A 19042-nucleotide genomic window follows, 5' to 3' on the forward strand; every position below is an offset into this window, starting at 1 on the left:
TAGCGCTCCGAAGCGTCCCGCCGCCCGTCCTCTCGCCGCCCGTCCTCTCCTCCCGACCAGCCCGCGGGCCACCGCACTCAGTGCCCCCGCAGCCACGGGGGCCTCCCACGGCGCCGGCATTTGCGATTCTAGTCGCTGATTCTCTTACTCCCTTGAGCTATAATTTAAATTTATCAAGTTTTTCAATTATCTGACATATCCATGTCTCATATTCCTAATCAGATTATATTTCCCCAAGACAGGTATTTTGCCTTTTTTTATATTCCTTATGAAAATTCCTTCGTGAGTACTTGATAAAAGTATGTTAATTATGGAATTATTACCAAGCAATTATAAAATAGATATCTTTAATGTTTCAACATTTAAGGATATATACAAAACAGTTGACTGTGTATCAAAACTATGATACACTTTGCAACAAATGTATTACTATAATGTAAACAGTTTCATTGGTTTTCAAAAATTACATTTAATTACTGTTATTTTTTTAAAGTGAGGACAAGGGAATGTCAAGAATTAACCTTTCATTGTACAGCAGTAGTTTGATTGGTTATGTTCTGAAAAAAGAATGATACATTTTCTCTTATTCTTTCAAGAAAGGGATCTTTAAGATGTAAATGACCGCCAGAAAAGTGTTTCCACTGCTTCAGCTGTGACATGGAGAGAGGTTTCAGGGAGCTGGACTTCCTGTGATGCGAACCAAGCTGACAATTTCTAGAGACAGGGAATTTTTCCAGTGAATCACCTGAAATAAGTAAAAGAATGAGAGTCGTTAGGCCAATCAATATTCTACTATATATATTACTTTTTTATTCAATGATATAATGAGTTTATGTAATTTATTACATTTTGATCTCTGACTTCAAGGACCTTATGGTCTAGTAGGAGACGTACACGTTAAACAGTCATCCAAAGAGATATGTTATAGGTCTGCAATCCCTTACCAAAAACTTTTCGGACCAGATATATTTCCAAATTCAGAATATAATTCGGGGGGAGGAGGTTGGGGGAGGTGGGAGAGAGTATGGGGGGACAAATGGTAATGGAAAATATACAATTTTTAAAAAAGAACATAATTGGAACAATCTGGGACAGCACTCCACAGTCAAGCCCATTAATATTCTGCAAGTCATATGAATAGTCCTACAAAATGGGCTAAAAACTATGGATAAATTCACATAAGTTTTGTAAGGTTTCTGCCACCTATGAGTTTGTTGCAGATTTATAAAGATAAAACAAGTTTTAGTCTTTCAGGCTTTCTAGATTTCAAAATTGAAGACAAGGGACTATGGACCTGTATTATTGATATAAACGGGCCAAGGTATGAAGTTAGATACAAGGGACATACATATAAGATACAGGGATCTGGGAACCTATAACAAGATAAATTGACTTGTTTTGTTAAGATCTGAAAGATGAGACGGCAAAAACTAGATGGGGAAGGGAGGTAAAGCATCCATAAAGGAACATTAAAAAGTTAAGAAGGGAAAGGGACATAGGGCACAGCTTAGGAACTGACTGGAGACTAAGGCAGTTAGAGCCTAGAGAACAAAGGCAAAGAAAGATGCAAGAAAAGAAGTTGGGTAATGTGATGCCAAGTGCGCATTCAAAGGCTAAATTATGCAAAACGCTGTAATCAAATCATGGATGGAAGAAGCCTATAGTTATTTGTTAAATCCATTTCTCTTTCCCAGGGCACTTAGCCACATTTCCCAGCCTCCACTACAGTTAGATGCAACCCCTGAGTCGAGCCTATGCAATGTGGATAGAAGTGATCTACGTCATTTCCAGGTCTGGCCTATAAAAATCCCCTCCACCTCATGGTTTTCTACCTTTTTTCTTCTCTCACCAGCTGGCTGGCCAATGCAGGGGTCCCAGAAGGGGACTCTGACATGTAAGGGGATGCAAGAGGCCGAAATGGAAGAAGCCCGGATCGCCACGTCACCTCATAGAGGGCTGTCCACGCAGCGATTTGTTGCGTGAGAATGTACTTCTGTTGTGGTAGCCCACTGTGGTGTTAGAGTTTCTTGAGTTACAGCACTTACCCTACCTGAACTAACTCGCCGCTTTAAAGATTTTAGTACTTTGCCTAAGAGCAATGGAAGCTATTCAAGTTTTTATTATTTTAACCTTTTAATTATGAAAAATTTCAAATGTATATAAAAGCTGACAAGATAGAAAGAGATCCTACAGGTTTATATTCCCCACCATCAGTAACTACCAACGAGGAGTCAATCCTGTTTTACTTAGATCCCACTTTTCCACTTCCGTATTATTAAATATATAACATACATCATTTCCCCTGTAAATATTTCACTCTGCGTTTGTAAAAGATAGATTTCTCTTTAAATTTAATCCCACCTAAAGAAATTCCTTAACATCATCAAAATCCTGTCAATGTTCAAAATAACTGAGGTTTTAAGAAACGAGATGACATTGGAGACAACTGTACTTGAACAACAATAAAAAAAATCGTAACAAAAAGAAATGAGATGACAAGATTGCTTTGAGAATCTAGCAGACAGTAGAACACCTGCAAAGTATTGACAAAAAAAAAGAAAGAAACCCTCTATCAACTAGAATTGTACACCTAGCAAAGATAGCATTTGAAAGAGAAAAAAACAAATACTTTTTGAAAACCCAAAGATTGAGAGAGCTAACCACTCACAGGTCCTTGTTGAGATTAAAAAATAAATAAAAAGACAGTAGAAATGAATCAAAATATGTCAATAATTACAGTAAATGTAAATGACTAAATGCTATAGTTAAAAGAGAAGATTAGATTGGATTTTTTAAAATCCAGCTTTATGCTTAATAAGAGACACACCTAAAACATAAGAACATAGAAATATTTATGGTAAAAGAATGGGAAAAGGTATATCAGACCAATACTATAAGAAAGCTGATGTAATAAATTAACTTAAGACAAATGAAAGCAAGTCATTAGGGATAAAGAAATCACTATATAATAAAATAAATACATCATGAAGGAAAAAATCACAAGATATAAAATATGTAAAGCAAAAATTAATAGAAAAACAAAAAATTTTGATAAGTCCTCTGTAATACTACAAGATTTTAACATACTACTTTCAGTAACAGATATATCTAACAATAAATTAGGTTATTAATAGAAAAATGGGCAAATGATATGAACAGAAGGTTCATATCAAGGAAACAGGAAAATATGCTCAACTTCACTCATAATAAGAGGAAATTAAAACTAGACCATTATACATTTTTTTACTATCAGATTGGCAAAATTCCAAACATTTGATAATGCACTAAACTGGCAAAGCTGTGAGGAAATAGTCGTTTTAGTATTTTGTTGGTAGGATGTGAATGATACAACCTCCAATGAAGGACATTTTAGCAATATCTATTAAAATTACAAATGTGTATATTCTCTGACCCAATAACACTGATAATTTACCTTATATATGTTATACTTGATATATACTTGATAGATATACTTGAACATATGGAAAATGATATATAAATAAAGATATATACTGACTGGAAGGAACCTAACTGTACATCTGTGGAGGACAGATAAATATACAACAGAGGATTATATAGCTGAGGAGAAAATACGAGGAAACTTTGTAATGATATGGAAAAGATCTCAAGATACAGTATTAAATGAAAAAGGTACAGATGTATACATACACTATGCTATCCTTTATTGTGGGGAAAAAATGGAGAAGAATAAATGTTCAAGAGTTCCTTGCATGTACATAAAAATAAATATAGAAGGATACACAAAAAACTAATACTAATAGTTTCTTACAGGGTAGAAGGGCTAGAAATTAGGCAGGTGAGAATAGTGTAGGAGGAGGGTTTTCACCATATACAATTTATATTAAGTGGCTAAGCCATGCAAATATACCAATTTGTGAGGCAAAACAGTAAATTTTTAAGTCTGTAAAATAAGAAAAAATTGATTTGGTAACAATATTTGAATACAGCAGAACTCTAAAGTAAGTAATTAAGAGAATACACATGGTTTTCATACACAAAAGAAACATTTACAAAGTGACCACATACCAGGCCACACACCAAGTTTCTACAGTTATCAAAGAATCAATATCATGCAGGCCATACTTCAGACTATACTGCAATAGTTAGAATTCAATAACAAAAACTAAAATACATTTTTAAAGATACTTTAATTCATGAGTCAAAGACGACATCATAATGGAAAAATACAAAATATTTATAACTAAATAATAAAAAGACTGTATATCAAAATTACAAGACTCAGCTTAGAGGAAAACTTACAGCCTTAAATACCTATTTCATAAAAGAAGAGTAAAAATAATTAAGGTAAGCATTCAATTTGAAAAAGAAGAAAAAGAACAGAGTAAATGGAATGAAAAAGGGAAGATAAAATAAAAGCAAAAATTATTAAAATAGAAAACATACAATAGAAGATCAAATATTAATTTATATGGAATATAAATTCTTCCATGTCAGTCTTGTACAGTCTAACTTCTCAGACCTACTCAATAAAATTTATCAAGTGCTTTCAAACTCTTGAACATTGCTCACTCAAGTCCTACTTGGGATCCAGTTCCTATATGTATGGTGTTAATTCTAGAGGATTGACATTTTTAGCTTCACTTAACCAACACTACTAACAGTTCATCGCTTACTGAGAACTATGGGGGCCCATGCTAACCCCATTATGATTAAGGTCTTCACAAAATGAACAAAGATTAAGATTATTCTGTCAAGTGTGTGTGTGTTTTTGTGAAATAGAAAAAAGGATTAAAAACAATTTTGTAATTCTGAAGCTATTATATCAGGATTTGAAAGATTTCTCTAAATTAAATTTTTCACAACTAACTCAAAAAAAGCAGCAAACTGAGAGAATAAGGTTCTAATTAATATTTTATCAAATACAGATCTGGCAGTTGCCCTATGACCTTAGGAAAAAAGAAAACTAATGTATACAACTGATCAATATTTTAGTTATTCTGTATTTAAAGATTTTCAACAGCTGAAGAGAGACAAATTAACTTTACCATCATAACAGAATTAAAATACAACAAACCTGTATGATCTTGTTCTCCTGCACATTCACAGTCAAGCAGGTCATGAGTAACGCAATGTGAACTTTCATGTAATGTGAACAAATCTTTAAGTTCCTCTGCTGAAAACTGAATATGTTCAGATGTCTTGGTTAGGTCTATAACTGCCCCAGAAAGGCCTTGCTTACTGATCTGCCTTTGATAGATCTTTTCTTCTATTGTACCTAAAGAAAAACGATTCATTACATTTACTTCAGATATTTATGTCTGTTATTTTGGAAGGGTAAAATTTTTTTAGCTTACTAGATAGCAAAAAAACAATAGTTCCTAACACTGAAGCACAGATTAACAAAAAAAATTTTTTTAATTATTCAAAGAGAATACACTTTTTGTCACCTTGAAGGGTTATTACCTGTGGTGAGGAGTCTGTAAATATGTACAGGATGTTTCTGACCATCTCTCCACACTCTAGACATTGCCTTAGAAAATAAATGAGAATCCTGAGAGTACAGTTAGTTGAAACTAATTGCCTTTTTCCACATAAGCAATTTACATTAATACATTTCAGATTAGGAATTCTAGGTTTTACTTAGAGCTTCAAAAAACAAAGCCCAGGTATGCCCAAGCATTCTGCATGCCACATCTCTTTCCTGAGACAGAGAAGGGGACGGACACCCACTGCGGTCCTGTAAAATAGCTGCAGGGGTATAGGCAAAGTGAGCAGGTCCATCTGCATCAAAGTATGACACAACCGGTTTGGGCAGCAAGAATGCAAAGAGCCACAAACAGCACACAGCATGGGCACAGGGTTTATTCCCAGGCCCTGCAGCTCCTGTCTCATCCCTAAGGAATCCCCAGGATACCTGCAATCAGTTCAGGCTCTAGGCAGTCCCTTGTGGTTTCAGGATCAATGGTACTGTACAGTAAGGGTTGATATTCAAACCCTTTCCAAAGAAAACATTCCAAAGAAAAGCCCGGCCCTTCAACCAGCTCCCAGGAAATAAGCACTAAACCCTTGGAATAGCCTTCCTGATAAAAGGGTCTTAGTTTACCTGAAGCCTTCGGCCACACTAGATAGTTTATCCTAAAAATGTGATTTAGGTGAGGGCCTTGGGCCATGTCCTGTCAGTGTGACCTCTGGTAGGGTTGGAGAATAAAATCACTAGGGTCAGTCGTTTGCGTACTCACTGCCTACATGACTGATATCCAACACACACTCTGGACACCAAGATGCAAGCGCAAGTCTTTGTTCAACAATACTCCGTGTGCATTAGCACTCATCGATGCTACAAGAACTAAGTGTTGTCCATTCAACTCCAGGAGGGGAGGAAAACTGGAAGCTCGTGCCTGGCCTCTTCTGGACTCTGCCCTATGTACCTTTTGCCTTTACTGATTTTAGTCTGTATCTTTTCACTGTAATAAAAACACAGATACTAACGGAGGTACAAATCCATAAGTAAAAATCACAAAATACATAAAGATGGACTGTATGCTAAAGAAAACCAAAGGCTTCTTCTGAAATATTTTCTTACATAAATTATTTTTAAATTTCTACTACACTCTGCTCACACACTGATCATAGCATCTATAATACTTTATTGTCTTCCCCTGATAGTCATAACCATCCTAAAGGCCCAGTTGCATAGTAAATTTGAGCCGAGACATACAGGTTTGGCTTAGAATCCTGGCCCTGCCTCTTATAAGCTGTGTGACCTAGAACAAGCTTCCATATCTTCATCTGCAAAATGGGGCTAATAATATCCACACTTGCAAGGATTATTGTGAAGACTGAAATGATGTAAAGCACTTAGCGGAGTCCTTAGCAAAATAAGGACTTCAAATGCAGCCGTTATCATACCAGACATCATCATCTTTGTATCCCCAGCAGGTATAGCCCCAGTAGGCATTCTATAATGTTTATTTAATGCATAAAATATAGTCCTACCTGGATATCAGTGGCTGGATTCCAATCAATGTCATAGAGAATTAAGTGAGAGCCTCCAATAAGGTTAAGTCCCACACCACCAGCTTTTGAACTTAACAAAAAAATAAAATCAGAAGAGTATTTACTATTGAATCCATCAACAATTTGCTGTCTTTGAGAAACTGGTGTTTGTCCATCAAGTCTTCTATAAGCATATCCATGACGCTTGCATACTTCTTGTAAAATATTCAAGGTTTTTGTGTAGTTGGATACCAACACCACCCTGTCAATCAAAGAGAAAGACTCTTTATATATACAATTTAAAGGCAATATTAGATTATTTTAATTGAAGGAAAATACAAAGTAATATCACTGATATTTACAGAACATGCAACAATGACCTTATACATTAAAACAGAGGTTCCTCTTCAAATTCAATTTTAAAGTCAAATCTAAGAGACTACCAGTTTTAAAATAGTAAAGTAAATACCTTTCTGTCATCTTCACCTCTCTAAAGTCACCCTAAAAATAGCAGGAGAATGACAAATACAAACTCTATCTTTGATTAAACAAGAGGACATTTATATACAAAAACAGATATAATGTGTTTTATATCTGTTTGAAATAAATGATATATAAATGATTACATCATTGAATGATATAATAGTAACCTACTTATAAGTACACAGAAGGTGAAACCTAAGTGCCCAAAGTAGGAAATTCCAGTAAGAAATAAGTGCAAGTTCATTCATCCCATAGACTCTTCCTCAGGTACCTCAGAAGGAAGGAAACTGGAGCTCTTTACAAGGACACTGGTAAGTAGAACCCAGGCCCTACCCCATGCCATCAGTTGACTTTCTTTCTCAAATATAATGTTAATTGTCTAGAGAAAGCAAACCAAAGAAACTTAGACCAGGGGACTTTAAAAGGCAGCAATATAATGGCTAATCAAAATGAAAGTATGCATTCTGGATGAAAAGATCCCAGTCACCTTTCCCTGCCAACTCCCAGGACACCGCAGCCAGGCATCCCTCTTCCATCCCACCCCAGGAGAGATGTTATTGGAGGATTCATATCTGGGTTGACAGGAATGATCCAAGAGAAAAGATTCACAGACATAGGGAAGTCCCTAAATAACAAAGCCAACTCGCTGCCTAATTACCCAATGAGGTAACCTGTGAACAAGCCCTACCCATACACACAGAGCATCCAATAACACTTCACTGCCTCACTCTTAAATACAAATGCACACCAAAGATCACCAGCTATTTGAGGTGAGCATCCAATATTAAATGCAGAAACCAAAACAAAAAAAGTAGTAGTAGTAGTAGTAGTAGTAGAAGGAGGAGGAGGAAGAGGAGGAGGAGGAGGAGGAGAAGAAGCTAACCCGACCTGAGGCCAGGGGCTGAGGAGAAAGCATCTGAGCTGCATATTAGTGAAGAGAAAAGGCTGGCCAGAAGAACGAGAAGTGGAGAAAGCGGTTGGACAGGAAACCACAACAGGTAAGAGCAGAGGCCAATGACAGGTTCTGCACAGAGTTTGGTATGATTGGACACACAGGGTAAGTGTGAAGGAATGGTGAGAGGTGAGGCTGGAAAAGGAGGCACTAGCCAGGTCGTGAAGAACCTTGCCCAATGTGCTAAAGAATTCAGAAATTTTTGGAAGGCAACTAGGGGTCATTGAATGTAAAAAGGGAGTGACATGTCACATTTCTATTTTAGAAATACGATTTAGGGCAATGTTGATATGTAATGGGATTGAAAGTAAGAGGGAAACAGTTTATAAGAGACCATCATAACCCAAATCAGTTAAGAATCAAAACAAAAATGTTGGTAGCAGAAGGAAATGGATTCCTGAGATTAAGAAATAAAATCAATAGAATTTACTGACTGACAATGTCCAGGAAGTGAAGAGGAAAAGTGAATCTAGAATGATAAGGTTTTTTGTTTGCATTATGTACCACTCATCAGCCAAGGAACAATGAAAACAGATCAGGTGTGCACTGGCAAAATGATGAAGCTGCTTTGGGACATATGACGCTTACAGTGCGGTAGGACATCGGGATGGATTTAAGTATCCATTAAACTGCAGCAGTCCCCAGCTTTTTTGGCACCACAGACAGGTTTCCTGGGAGAAGTGGGGGCGGGGTGGGGGTGGGTGGTCTGTAGGCAGAGCTCAGGCGAGCTTTGCTTTTTGCTTGCTGCCCAATTCCTAACAGGCTGAACAGTTAGAAAGAAGGATGTAGAAACTAAAGAGAAGGTTGGACTAGAGAGGCAGATTTGTAATCAACACTATATGAATGATAATTAAAACTATGGGGAGTAGAGATAACCCAGGAAGGGTGTTTAGAGTGAGAAGGAGGCTAAACCAAAAACCTTAAAGAGTATCAACATTTAATGGAGAGTAAAAGAAAGATTCTAAAAAGGATTAAGGTACAAGCTAGGTGTTATATAAAAAAAGACATCTCTAGCGTTTTTAAAAATATCTGTATTTACATTTAGTTTTTTCTTAAATAAAAAGACACATTGTTAATGGTAAGTTTCACAAATACTGGGAGCTGACCATGCCCCCAAAGAAAACAACTTGTCTTTAATGTTTACTTCTTTTAAAAAAAGGGGGGGAGGGAAATAAGAACATCCTCTAAGTCAGTTTATTAAATCGACCACTTACTTTTCAGTAGGGCGAAGTTCATGGATAACCGCTAAGAGCTTTGTCAGCACCTGTAGTTTTCCTGACTCCTCCTCAGTAAACATGAGAGGGCTGTAATCAGCAGGGAACACATTTATCAAGCCTTCATATAGACTCCTCTCTTCATTTTCATCCCAAGTTGAGCTACATTCTTTTTCCTATTCAAAAAAATGATTAACACTGGTTCATGTTTGGTTTTTTTAATTGGAAGGGGAAAATGCTAAAATTACCAAAGAAAAATGGTGAGTATTACTAGCTACCTGAAAAGACCCAGCTAGCTATCATGTAAATCTTTGTAAGTTTACAATTTGGTCATTTTTTAATAAATATAACATGCATCCTATTGAGTTAATTGCAGAGCAGTTCTAATGCAGTCTCCTTCACCCTGCGAGTGCAGTACCACTGGATGTAACTGGGCCGTGGGGGTGGGCAGAAACAGACAAATACAGGCGAGGAAAACAGACGGCAAACAGTGCTACACAATCTGTCCTCTCCAAACCCTGAGATCTCTCACCACGGGCACCTCTTTTTCACTCTTCTTCCCTTTTCCCTCCCTGCTATAACTTTTCTCCCCTGATTTATGGGCTTCATAGAGCACCGCCCAGGTGATACCCAAAACCAAGCATAGTAGTTCACACAATCTTACCAATTTCTTCTGCAAGAAGGAACGATCCTGCCAATAAGTTAGCAAATTTATTCTTACTTACAATATTTTCTTATTTTACCAATAGTTTTTAGAATAATTTTATTCCAGAGTGATTATCAGCACCTCTGAAATTCCCACTCCAAAACTGTCTAGCTGGCATGTGAACATGCAACTAGAGGTTACATTTATTAATGACTACATCACTTTCTAGGATAAATTTCTGGGACTAGCAGGTCTCCTCACTCTCTCCCACACTTAATCAAATTCGTCACTGTTATACTTACATATGTGGAAAACTCATTCCAGCTATTTTATATTGATTCTTACTTGTAGTATCCTATGTAGCAGGATACTCCGCCTGTTATTAGTTAACTGAAACATTCTGGACCATCATATGGTCTTCCTTTTAAGGAAGAACTTTTAGCTTCTATTTCTGCTGGGCATCATGTTCAAAGGTTTTAATGTTTATCACTGTATATAGAATCTGTGTCTTAAAAAGTTGCTTAATAAACAGTTATAATCCTGTCTACTGCAAAGTTACAGAAGCTGACTTCTATGATAAACTATGTAAACAACCCAGTGTAGGATAAACTTAGAGAATTCTGGTACAACACCACATTTTCTAAGATATAATCAATGACCACAGGCATCATATGGCACCCATGAGGGGTTTTTTTGTTTGCAAATTATGATTTTACTGTTTAAAGAAAAAATATGAAAATTAAAATTGTTAAGGGCAAGTTGGAGATAACAGGCTATTAATAGTTTCTGTGCAACTTTCCATACTATTTCATCAAACTGCCCAATAACATTATCAGGAAGTTATTATTGTCTGTGCTTTCCAGTTAAGAAAGCCAAGGCTGCCCTGGTTGGTATGGCTCAGTGGGTTGAGTGCTGGCCTATGAACAAAACGGTCTCTGGGTTCAATTCCCAGTCAGGGCACATGCCTGGGTTGCAGGCCAGGTCTCCAGTTGGGGGCATGGGGGCATGTGAGAAGCAACTGATTGATATTTCTCTCCCTCTTTCTCCTTCCCTTCCCTTCCCCTCTCTCTTAGGAAGAAAGGAAGGAAGGAAGGAAGGAAGGAAGGAAGGAAGGAAGGAAGGAAGGAAGGAAGGAAGGAAGGAAGGCAGGCAGGCAGGCAGGCAGGCAGCTAAGGCTCACAGACATAACTTGACAATGGTTAAAGAACTAGTAAGTAGTTCAGTAGAGACTGGTACCGCAGTTCCAACTCCAAAACAGAAAACTCTCTACATACTTTAAACTACCTTATATCCATTAAATATCCAAATAGTCAGCTCAACTATGTAGCCATTAAAAATCATATTTATAGAAGGTATCTAATATCTAATTTGGGAAAATATTCATAATTTATTGAGTGGAAAAATGGATTTTAGAAAAAGATTATATATACATCTCTCTGAGCCCTTATTTCCTCATCAAAAAATTAGGGATGGTAATAATAGCACTTAATACATAACATAAATTTTATTTTATAAAGAATAAATAACGCTAGAAAACTACTTCATGTTGGTACATGATAAGTACTTAAGTGTTAGCTAAGATTATTATTATTAATACAAAAAATGTGGTTTTCTTCGTCTGGAGAGCTGTATTTCTTTATAACAAATTCCAAGAAATGACACACCAGGCCACAAAATGTACAAAAGTATAGGGCTTTTGATACATATTACCAAATTATCTTCTGGTTATAGCATCCTAACCAGTGTATCATTTTTATTTTCTGTGTGATTTTTCTGATTTACAAAAATTTCACACAAAACTCATATATTACTTTCATATGGAAGAAAAAATAAATTATTTTGGTAAATTTTGTATTTGGTAGCACCAAATGAACAAAAATGACTGGCTTTTTAAATATAAAATAGGAAGGGAGACCATTACGAAGTACTAGAGCAGGCACCAAAAGGCATGGGGCACACACCCTAGAAGGCAGGGCCTCACCCCTGTTTCGTCCTTAGTGCAGCTCTACGAATGTGGACGGGCTCTGAACCACAAACAGGAGGCTGGATCTGTTCTATGGCAAAACCGTACTGAAGAGACTCAGACCTGAGGGAAAACCCACAAATGGAAGTCTAGGGATTAGTCCAATCTGCCCTCTCAGGTTCACATGCCATAGAAGCCTCAGCTCTCATCCTGACAAAGTCTCACCTACTACTTACCTTTATAGAGTTGAACAAAAGGCAGGGGTGATTGCACAGCTTTTTCAGAGCTCCTATACATACGAGATGAGGACTATTGTCCAATGACCCTTGAAGACAGAACCTGACAGCCTGAGAATTTAACAGCTTTTGATAAAGTTCAATCTGTAGTTCCCCTGGTCGGCAAAAGACTACATTCTCAATTTTAGGTGGAAGATATTTATTTATGATTTCTTGGGTTCTTCTAAGGAAAAAGGGTCCAGTGAGGCTAATAAGTTCGGCTGCTCTTTTTTCTCCTAACTCCTTTTCTTCCTACAAAAAAAAAAAAAAAAAAGCAGACTTAAAGTATTATAGACAAAAATAATTGCAGTTAAAATATTTTATAATGATAAACTAGTTACTTGCCTTCAGATTTTTTATTTAACAGAATAAATGAAATACAAGTTTAGAAAAGGAAAACCAACCACCATCTCTTTACATGTTCAGCTGCTTCATATAATCAAGTGAAGTCACAGTCTCCTAAATTTTGGGGTGTTTTTTGGCTATTTGGCACCAGTGAGAGCCATTAGAAATTATTCTACAAACTATTCTAAAAGTAAGCTTTTATGTGAATACTGTAATAGTACATAGTCTCAAAATCAAAACAAAGAACTGACAGAGCAAATTCTCATCAGCAAATATTTTGACAAGTTATTGATCCTAAGATTAAGCCTATAGGAAACTATTGGCATAAAGCACTGCAGATTCTTTCAAAATCATTATATATTATTCATTAAATAATAGTATAGTTATAAAATCAAAATACAGTGTGAATAAAATACATATTCAAAATCTCTATATAGAATCTTTAGAGTATATAGAATTCCACAATGATGCTTAAAATAAACCCCATCTGGCTCTGGCCAGTATGTCTCAGTTGGTTGGAGCATCATCCCATAAACTGAGAGATCACACATTCAATTCCTGGTCAGAGCACATACTTAGGTTGCCAAGAAGCAACCAATCAATGTTTCTCTCTCACATAGATGTTTCTCTCTCACATAGATGTTTCTCTCCCCTCCTTTTCCTTTTCTGTAAAATCAATAAACATGTCCTCAGGTGAGTATAAAAATAAATAAATAAAATACTTTAAAATAAATCCCACATGTATATGTTTGTTTATAAATAAGAAAATTTCCCTTATACTTTAAAACTGTTTTCAATTTTTATTACAAAAGACATAGGTTCAGTGAAGAAAAGTCAGTAAATACAACTAGGTAAATATAAGAAAATTAAAATGAGCTTTAATCAACCAGAAACATGACTGTCATCAAGACTTATATATATATCAGCTGGGCGCTAGGTACTCGGGTGGGAGCCAGGTAAAGGGGGGGGGGCGTTCGCCCTCCTGGAGACAGCAGGTGTCTGAGACTGAAAGCAGACCCAGAGGGATCTGCGAGATCTTCTAATGCAGCCCCTGCTGTTACCACTAAGAACATGAGTGTGGAGGAGTTCCGTTCCAGTAAAGATGGCAGTGTAGGTAAACACAGTCCTCGCATCCTCCCATGACCACGTCAAAATTACAACTAAACTAAGAATCATCATCATTCAGAACTGCCGGAAATCTAGCTGAACAGAAATCCTACAACTAAGGAAGTACAGAAGAAACCATATTGAGACTTACAGGAGGGGTGAGGACGAAGAACAGGCTAGTTCCACACCCACGTGTGGTGGTCAAAAATCAGGAGGGATATCTCAGCTGCAGAGGTCCCCCCTGAGAAGCAAGCAGTCCCAGCCCAATACGAAGCTCCCCAGGGTTCCAGTGCCAGGAAGAGAAGCCCCCATAAATTCTAGCTTTGAAAACACATGGAGATTGGGGCTCCGTGATATGAAGAGCTGCTGAATTCCCAGGCATCCCTCTTAAAGGGCTGACCCACAGACTCCCTCTGAGTCACTCACTCTGAGTTCCAGTGTTAGAACAGCAGCTCAAAAGGCACAAGGTATACGTGTGGAGGAAATGAACATCTGCCTCCAGGGCGACAACTGGAGGGGCAGCTTTCTCCCAGACAGAAGTGCTGGCAGAAGCCATTGTTTCCTTGTTGAGCCTTCCACCTGCAGGTACAAGCAGGAGCCATATCTAACTTTCCATCAATTTGGCTAACACTGTTACCCGGCCTGGCCTCACCCAAGTTCTTCAACGTGCCGTTTCCAAACAAATGGCCTGTCTTACTTGACTGATGTTGCAGGCTTTCTTAAAAATCTCTCAAAGGTTCAGAAACCCCAAAGAAACAGCAACTGGTCTCGGGCGTGCCCTGTACTTTTCGCTAAGCAGCCCCAAGCCCCACACTAGTGGCAGCCTTCATCGGTTCACAACTTAGCCTCTCCAAGGCACCTCTGAACCTAGCATAAATGGCAACCATCTGTAGGTCACTTTGTAGCTCATACCAGTATAGGTGGCCCTGGACAGGACACAGGCAGCAGCTAACCTTGACCTGCACTTCTCAACGCTCAGAGGCCAGCTTCAGACTACACCAGAGTACCACTCAACTCCACGAACCTCCACGAACAACACTCACAAAAGGCAGAGTGTGCAGGCACCAGAACCCCACTAAAGCAAATCCTGATCTGTAGAATTAGCCCTGCACAATAGCTCCTCTGCTACAGTCAAGGCCAGTCCTCACAACAACGAGGGTCACGCCCTCCCACTGATGTAACCACAGCAACTGCAATTCAAATGCAACAGGAAGGCACACACAACCCACACAAGGGACATACCTGGAACAGGACATTCAGATGACCAAGGAGACTGTGCTACTGGGTCCCACAGGATACCTAGTACATAATAAAACCACTCTACCAAGAATGGGAGATGTAAGAGCTCTACCTAATACACAGAAACAAACACAGGGAGGCTGCCAAAATGAGGAGGCAAAGAAACATGTCCCAAATAAAAGAACAGAACAAAACTCCAGAAAAAGAACTAAATAAAATGGAGACAAGCAATCTACCACATGCAGAGTTCAGAACACTGGTTATGAGGATGCTCAATGAATTTAGGGAAAAGAAAAGATAGACTTAGTGAGAATTTCAACTAAGAGATAAGAAACATAAAAACAGAGATAGAACCCTGACCAGTGTGGCTCAGTTAGTTGAGCATCATCCTGCAAAGCATAAGGTCATTAGTTAGATTCCCAGTCAGGACAAATGCCTGGGTTGGTTAGGTCCCCGGTCAGGACGTGTACAAGAGGCAAGCACTTGCCGTTTCTCTCTCATATCAATGTTTCTCTCCCTTTCTTTCTCCCTCCCTTCCCCCGCTCTAAAAATAAATAAATAAAATCTTTAAACAAACAAAAAAACAGAGATAGAAAACAAAAAAAGAACAGTCAGAAATAATACAATAATTGAAATGAAGAACACTACATGGGAATGAAGCATAGATTAGATGAAGCACAGGATCAAATCAGCAATTTGTACGATAAAATAGCAGAAAATACCCAATCAGAACAGAAGGAAAAAAAAAGAATCCAAAAAGATAAGGCTATGTTAAGGGGCTTCTGCAACAACATCAAGCATATCAACATTCACATAATAGGGGTACCAAAAGGAGGAGAGAGAGAGTGAGCAAGGAACTCAAAACCTATTTGAAGAAAAGTTTTTCTATCCAGTTAAAGGAAATAAACATACAAGTCCAGGAAGCACAGAGAGAGTCCTAACCAAGATGAACTTAAAGAGAGTCCCTCAGTAAGACTGCATCACTGGGCCCCAGTCTTCGTGTGGTTAAAGACAAAGGGAACAAAGCAGTTAGTTACCTACAAGGAACTCCCACAAGACTGTCAGCTGATTTCTCAATAGGAACTTGGCAGACCATCAGGGAAAGCAAGAAATATTCAAAATAATGAAAAGCAAGAACCTACAACCAAGACTACTCTACCTTGCAAGGACATCATTTAGAATTAAAAGACAAAGAGCTTCTCAGACAAGAAAAAGCTACAGGAGTTCATACACACACACACACGTATACATATATATACACATATATATGTGAATATGAATAACAAAATAGCTATAACTGTGTACTGATCAATAATCAGTAAACAGTAAAATGTAAATAGTTAAGTACTCCAATCAAAAGACACAGGATAGCTGTATGGTTAAGAAAACAAGACCCATACATATGCTGTCTACCAAAGACCTACTTCAGATCAAAAGATACACACAGACCGAAAGTGATGGGAAAAGACATGTCATGAAAACTGAAAAAAAGAAAAAGAAAAAAAAAGCCGGGGTAACAAAATTTAATTACAGTCAAAACAGACTTTAAAACAAAGCATATAACAAGAGACAAAGAAGGACCTGGCAGTTCTGCTTCTGGGTGTTTATCCAAAAAACCCCAAAACACTAAATCAAAAAGACATATGCATCCCTATGTTCATTATACTATTATTTACAATAGCGAAGATATGGAAGCAACCTAAGTGCCCATCAATAGATGAATAAATAAAGAAGAAGTGGTACATATATACAATGGACTATGACTCTGTCATAAAAAAGGAATGAGCCCTGGCAGGTGTGGCTCAGGGGGTTGAGTGCCAGCCTGCAAACGGAAAGGTCACTGGTTCAATTCTGGGTCAGGGCACATGCCTTGGTTGTGGGCCAGGTCCTCAGTTGGGGGTCATGCAAGAGGCATCCAAATGATGTTTCTCTCCATCTCTTTTTCCCTCCCTTCCCCTCTTTAAAAAAATAAATAAAATCTTTAAAAAACCAAAGAATGAAATGTCATCTGCAACAACATGGATGAACCTAGACAGTATTATGTTGAGTGAAATAATTCAGACACGGAAATACAAATGCCATATGAATTTACATATATGTGGGATCTGAAAAAACAAAATAAACACACAAACAAAACAGAAACAGACTCATAGACACAGAGAACATTTTGATGGTTGCCAAATAGGAGGGGGTTTAGGGGCTGGGTAAAAACAGGGAAGGTATTAAGAAGTACAAATTGGTAGTTACAAAATAGTCATGGTTATATAAAATATAGCATAGGGAATATAGTCAATAATATTGTAATAACTATGTATGTGGTCAGATGGGTACTAGAGTCATAAGGGTCATCACTTTGTAAGTGACATAAATGTCTAATCACTATCTTGTACACCTGAAACTAATATAACATCGTATGTCAACTGAAATTGAAAAATAAAAAACCAGTTAAAAAAACGACTCATGTATACCTTCCAAGTTTTTTTCTTGGCATAAATATGCGAATGTATTTAATATTTTATTTGTTTCTTTGTTTTTTATAACAAAAAAAGATCTCAAGCTATGAAGCTTCAGTTTAGCTTATTTCATTTCAAATATCTCGTATTTAGCATTTAGCCAACTTTGGGTGTTTAATATATGTGTTGGGTAAATAATATATCGTAAACATTTACCTTGCTATAAAATACTTGCATAAACCATTGTTTTTATTGTTCCTGGTCCATGGGAAATGCTCAATAAATATCTGTTGAGCAAATGCCATATTTTATTAATTCTGAGACATACTATTTTACACTACAGATTCTCTGAAATAGGATACTTTTTACAATTAGTGACTTCTTACAATTATAACTGATAGCATATTTTTCTTTTCTATAAACATGATGCTTTTTAGAATTGTTAGTATCTTAGTTTAATGAAATATTGAGTCTATACAACATATAGACTAGCCATTTACTTACCTCAGAAATGTTTATTTCCAGTTAGTTTGTTTCCTTTATTATGTTTCTAATTTTTTACCCTTACAACTAAATTTCTTTATAATAAATTCATAAGTTGTACAAAGCCACAAGACATACACAATTTTAAGGCTTTCAATATACATTACCAAACTAATCTTCATTTGTACCAATTTACATTCCTACCAGTGAAGAACACCACTCTCATCTACATTTGTTATTACTATGTAAATCCAACCAACTAAAACATCTATAGAAAAGTACAAAAGTTACTTCATTTTGCTTCAATTTTCATGCCAGTAAGAATGAACATTTTGACATGTCTACTGTCATTTATAATTCTTTGTGAAGTACCTATTTATATAAATTTTTTTTAAAGTGATGTTATTTTCTAAAATAAGGAATACAGGATTGTGAGGGGAAAAAATTCACTATATTAATTTAATTTTTCCTAGATTAAAACTACTGAATTATAATTTTTCCAGACATTCTGCTTTTTTCATACTGCTCTTTTTTTAACCTAAATTTATTAAAATACATTATACCTCAGAAGCAGAAGGTTGTCTCGATATAATAATGGGTTCTTCATATATTTTTCTATAAGATGACAAAGAGCCTAATATTCCTGGATTTACAAAATCAATTAATGCAAAAAATTCTTGCAGATCATTCTGAACAGGAGTACCTAAAGAGATAAAAGTAATGAGGTCAAGTTTGGGTTTTACAGTCACAGGTCTATACAGAAATTTGTACTTTCTCCCATAAGAGGACTAAATGTAAGCAAAGTCCCTAAAACTGAGGACAAAAGAACAGCCAAATTAAGTTGAAAAAATTATATTAATAATTATATAAATGTTTAACTCTAGTTTTAACTATGTACTAAATT

At 36.8% G+C, this 19042-nt stretch overlaps 1 protein-coding gene across 1 annotated transcript in view; it reads right to left on the reverse strand.

Annotated features, from left to right (window-relative positions):
* Positions 1–524: 524 nt before the first annotated feature.
* The window catches only part of RAD54B (RAD54 homolog B), a 73990-nt gene continuing 55472 nt past the window's right edge, over positions 525–19042 (reverse strand). Inside the window, exons 8-14 of the mRNA XM_054590055.1 lie at positions 18702–18841; positions 12473–12763; positions 9628–9803; positions 6979–7240; positions 5446–5512; positions 5057–5257; positions 525–745 (exon numbers count right to left, since the gene is read on the reverse strand). Of these exons, the coding sequence (XP_054446030.1) occupies positions 525–745; positions 5057–5257; positions 5446–5512; positions 6979–7240; positions 9628–9803; positions 12473–12763; positions 18702–18841 (1358 nt within the window). The remainder of the gene's footprint in view (positions 746–5056; positions 5258–5445; positions 5513–6978; positions 7241–9627; positions 9804–12472; positions 12764–18701; positions 18842–19042) is intronic.

Source organism: Pteronotus mesoamericanus, unplaced genomic scaffold (assembly GCF_021234165.1).
Source record: "Pteronotus mesoamericanus isolate MK-2021 breed Mesoamerican mustached bat unplaced genomic scaffold, CSHL_Meso_final scaffold_174, whole genome shotgun sequence".
Classification (NCBI taxonomy): Eukaryota; Metazoa; Chordata; class Mammalia; order Chiroptera; family Mormoopidae; genus Pteronotus; species Pteronotus mesoamericanus.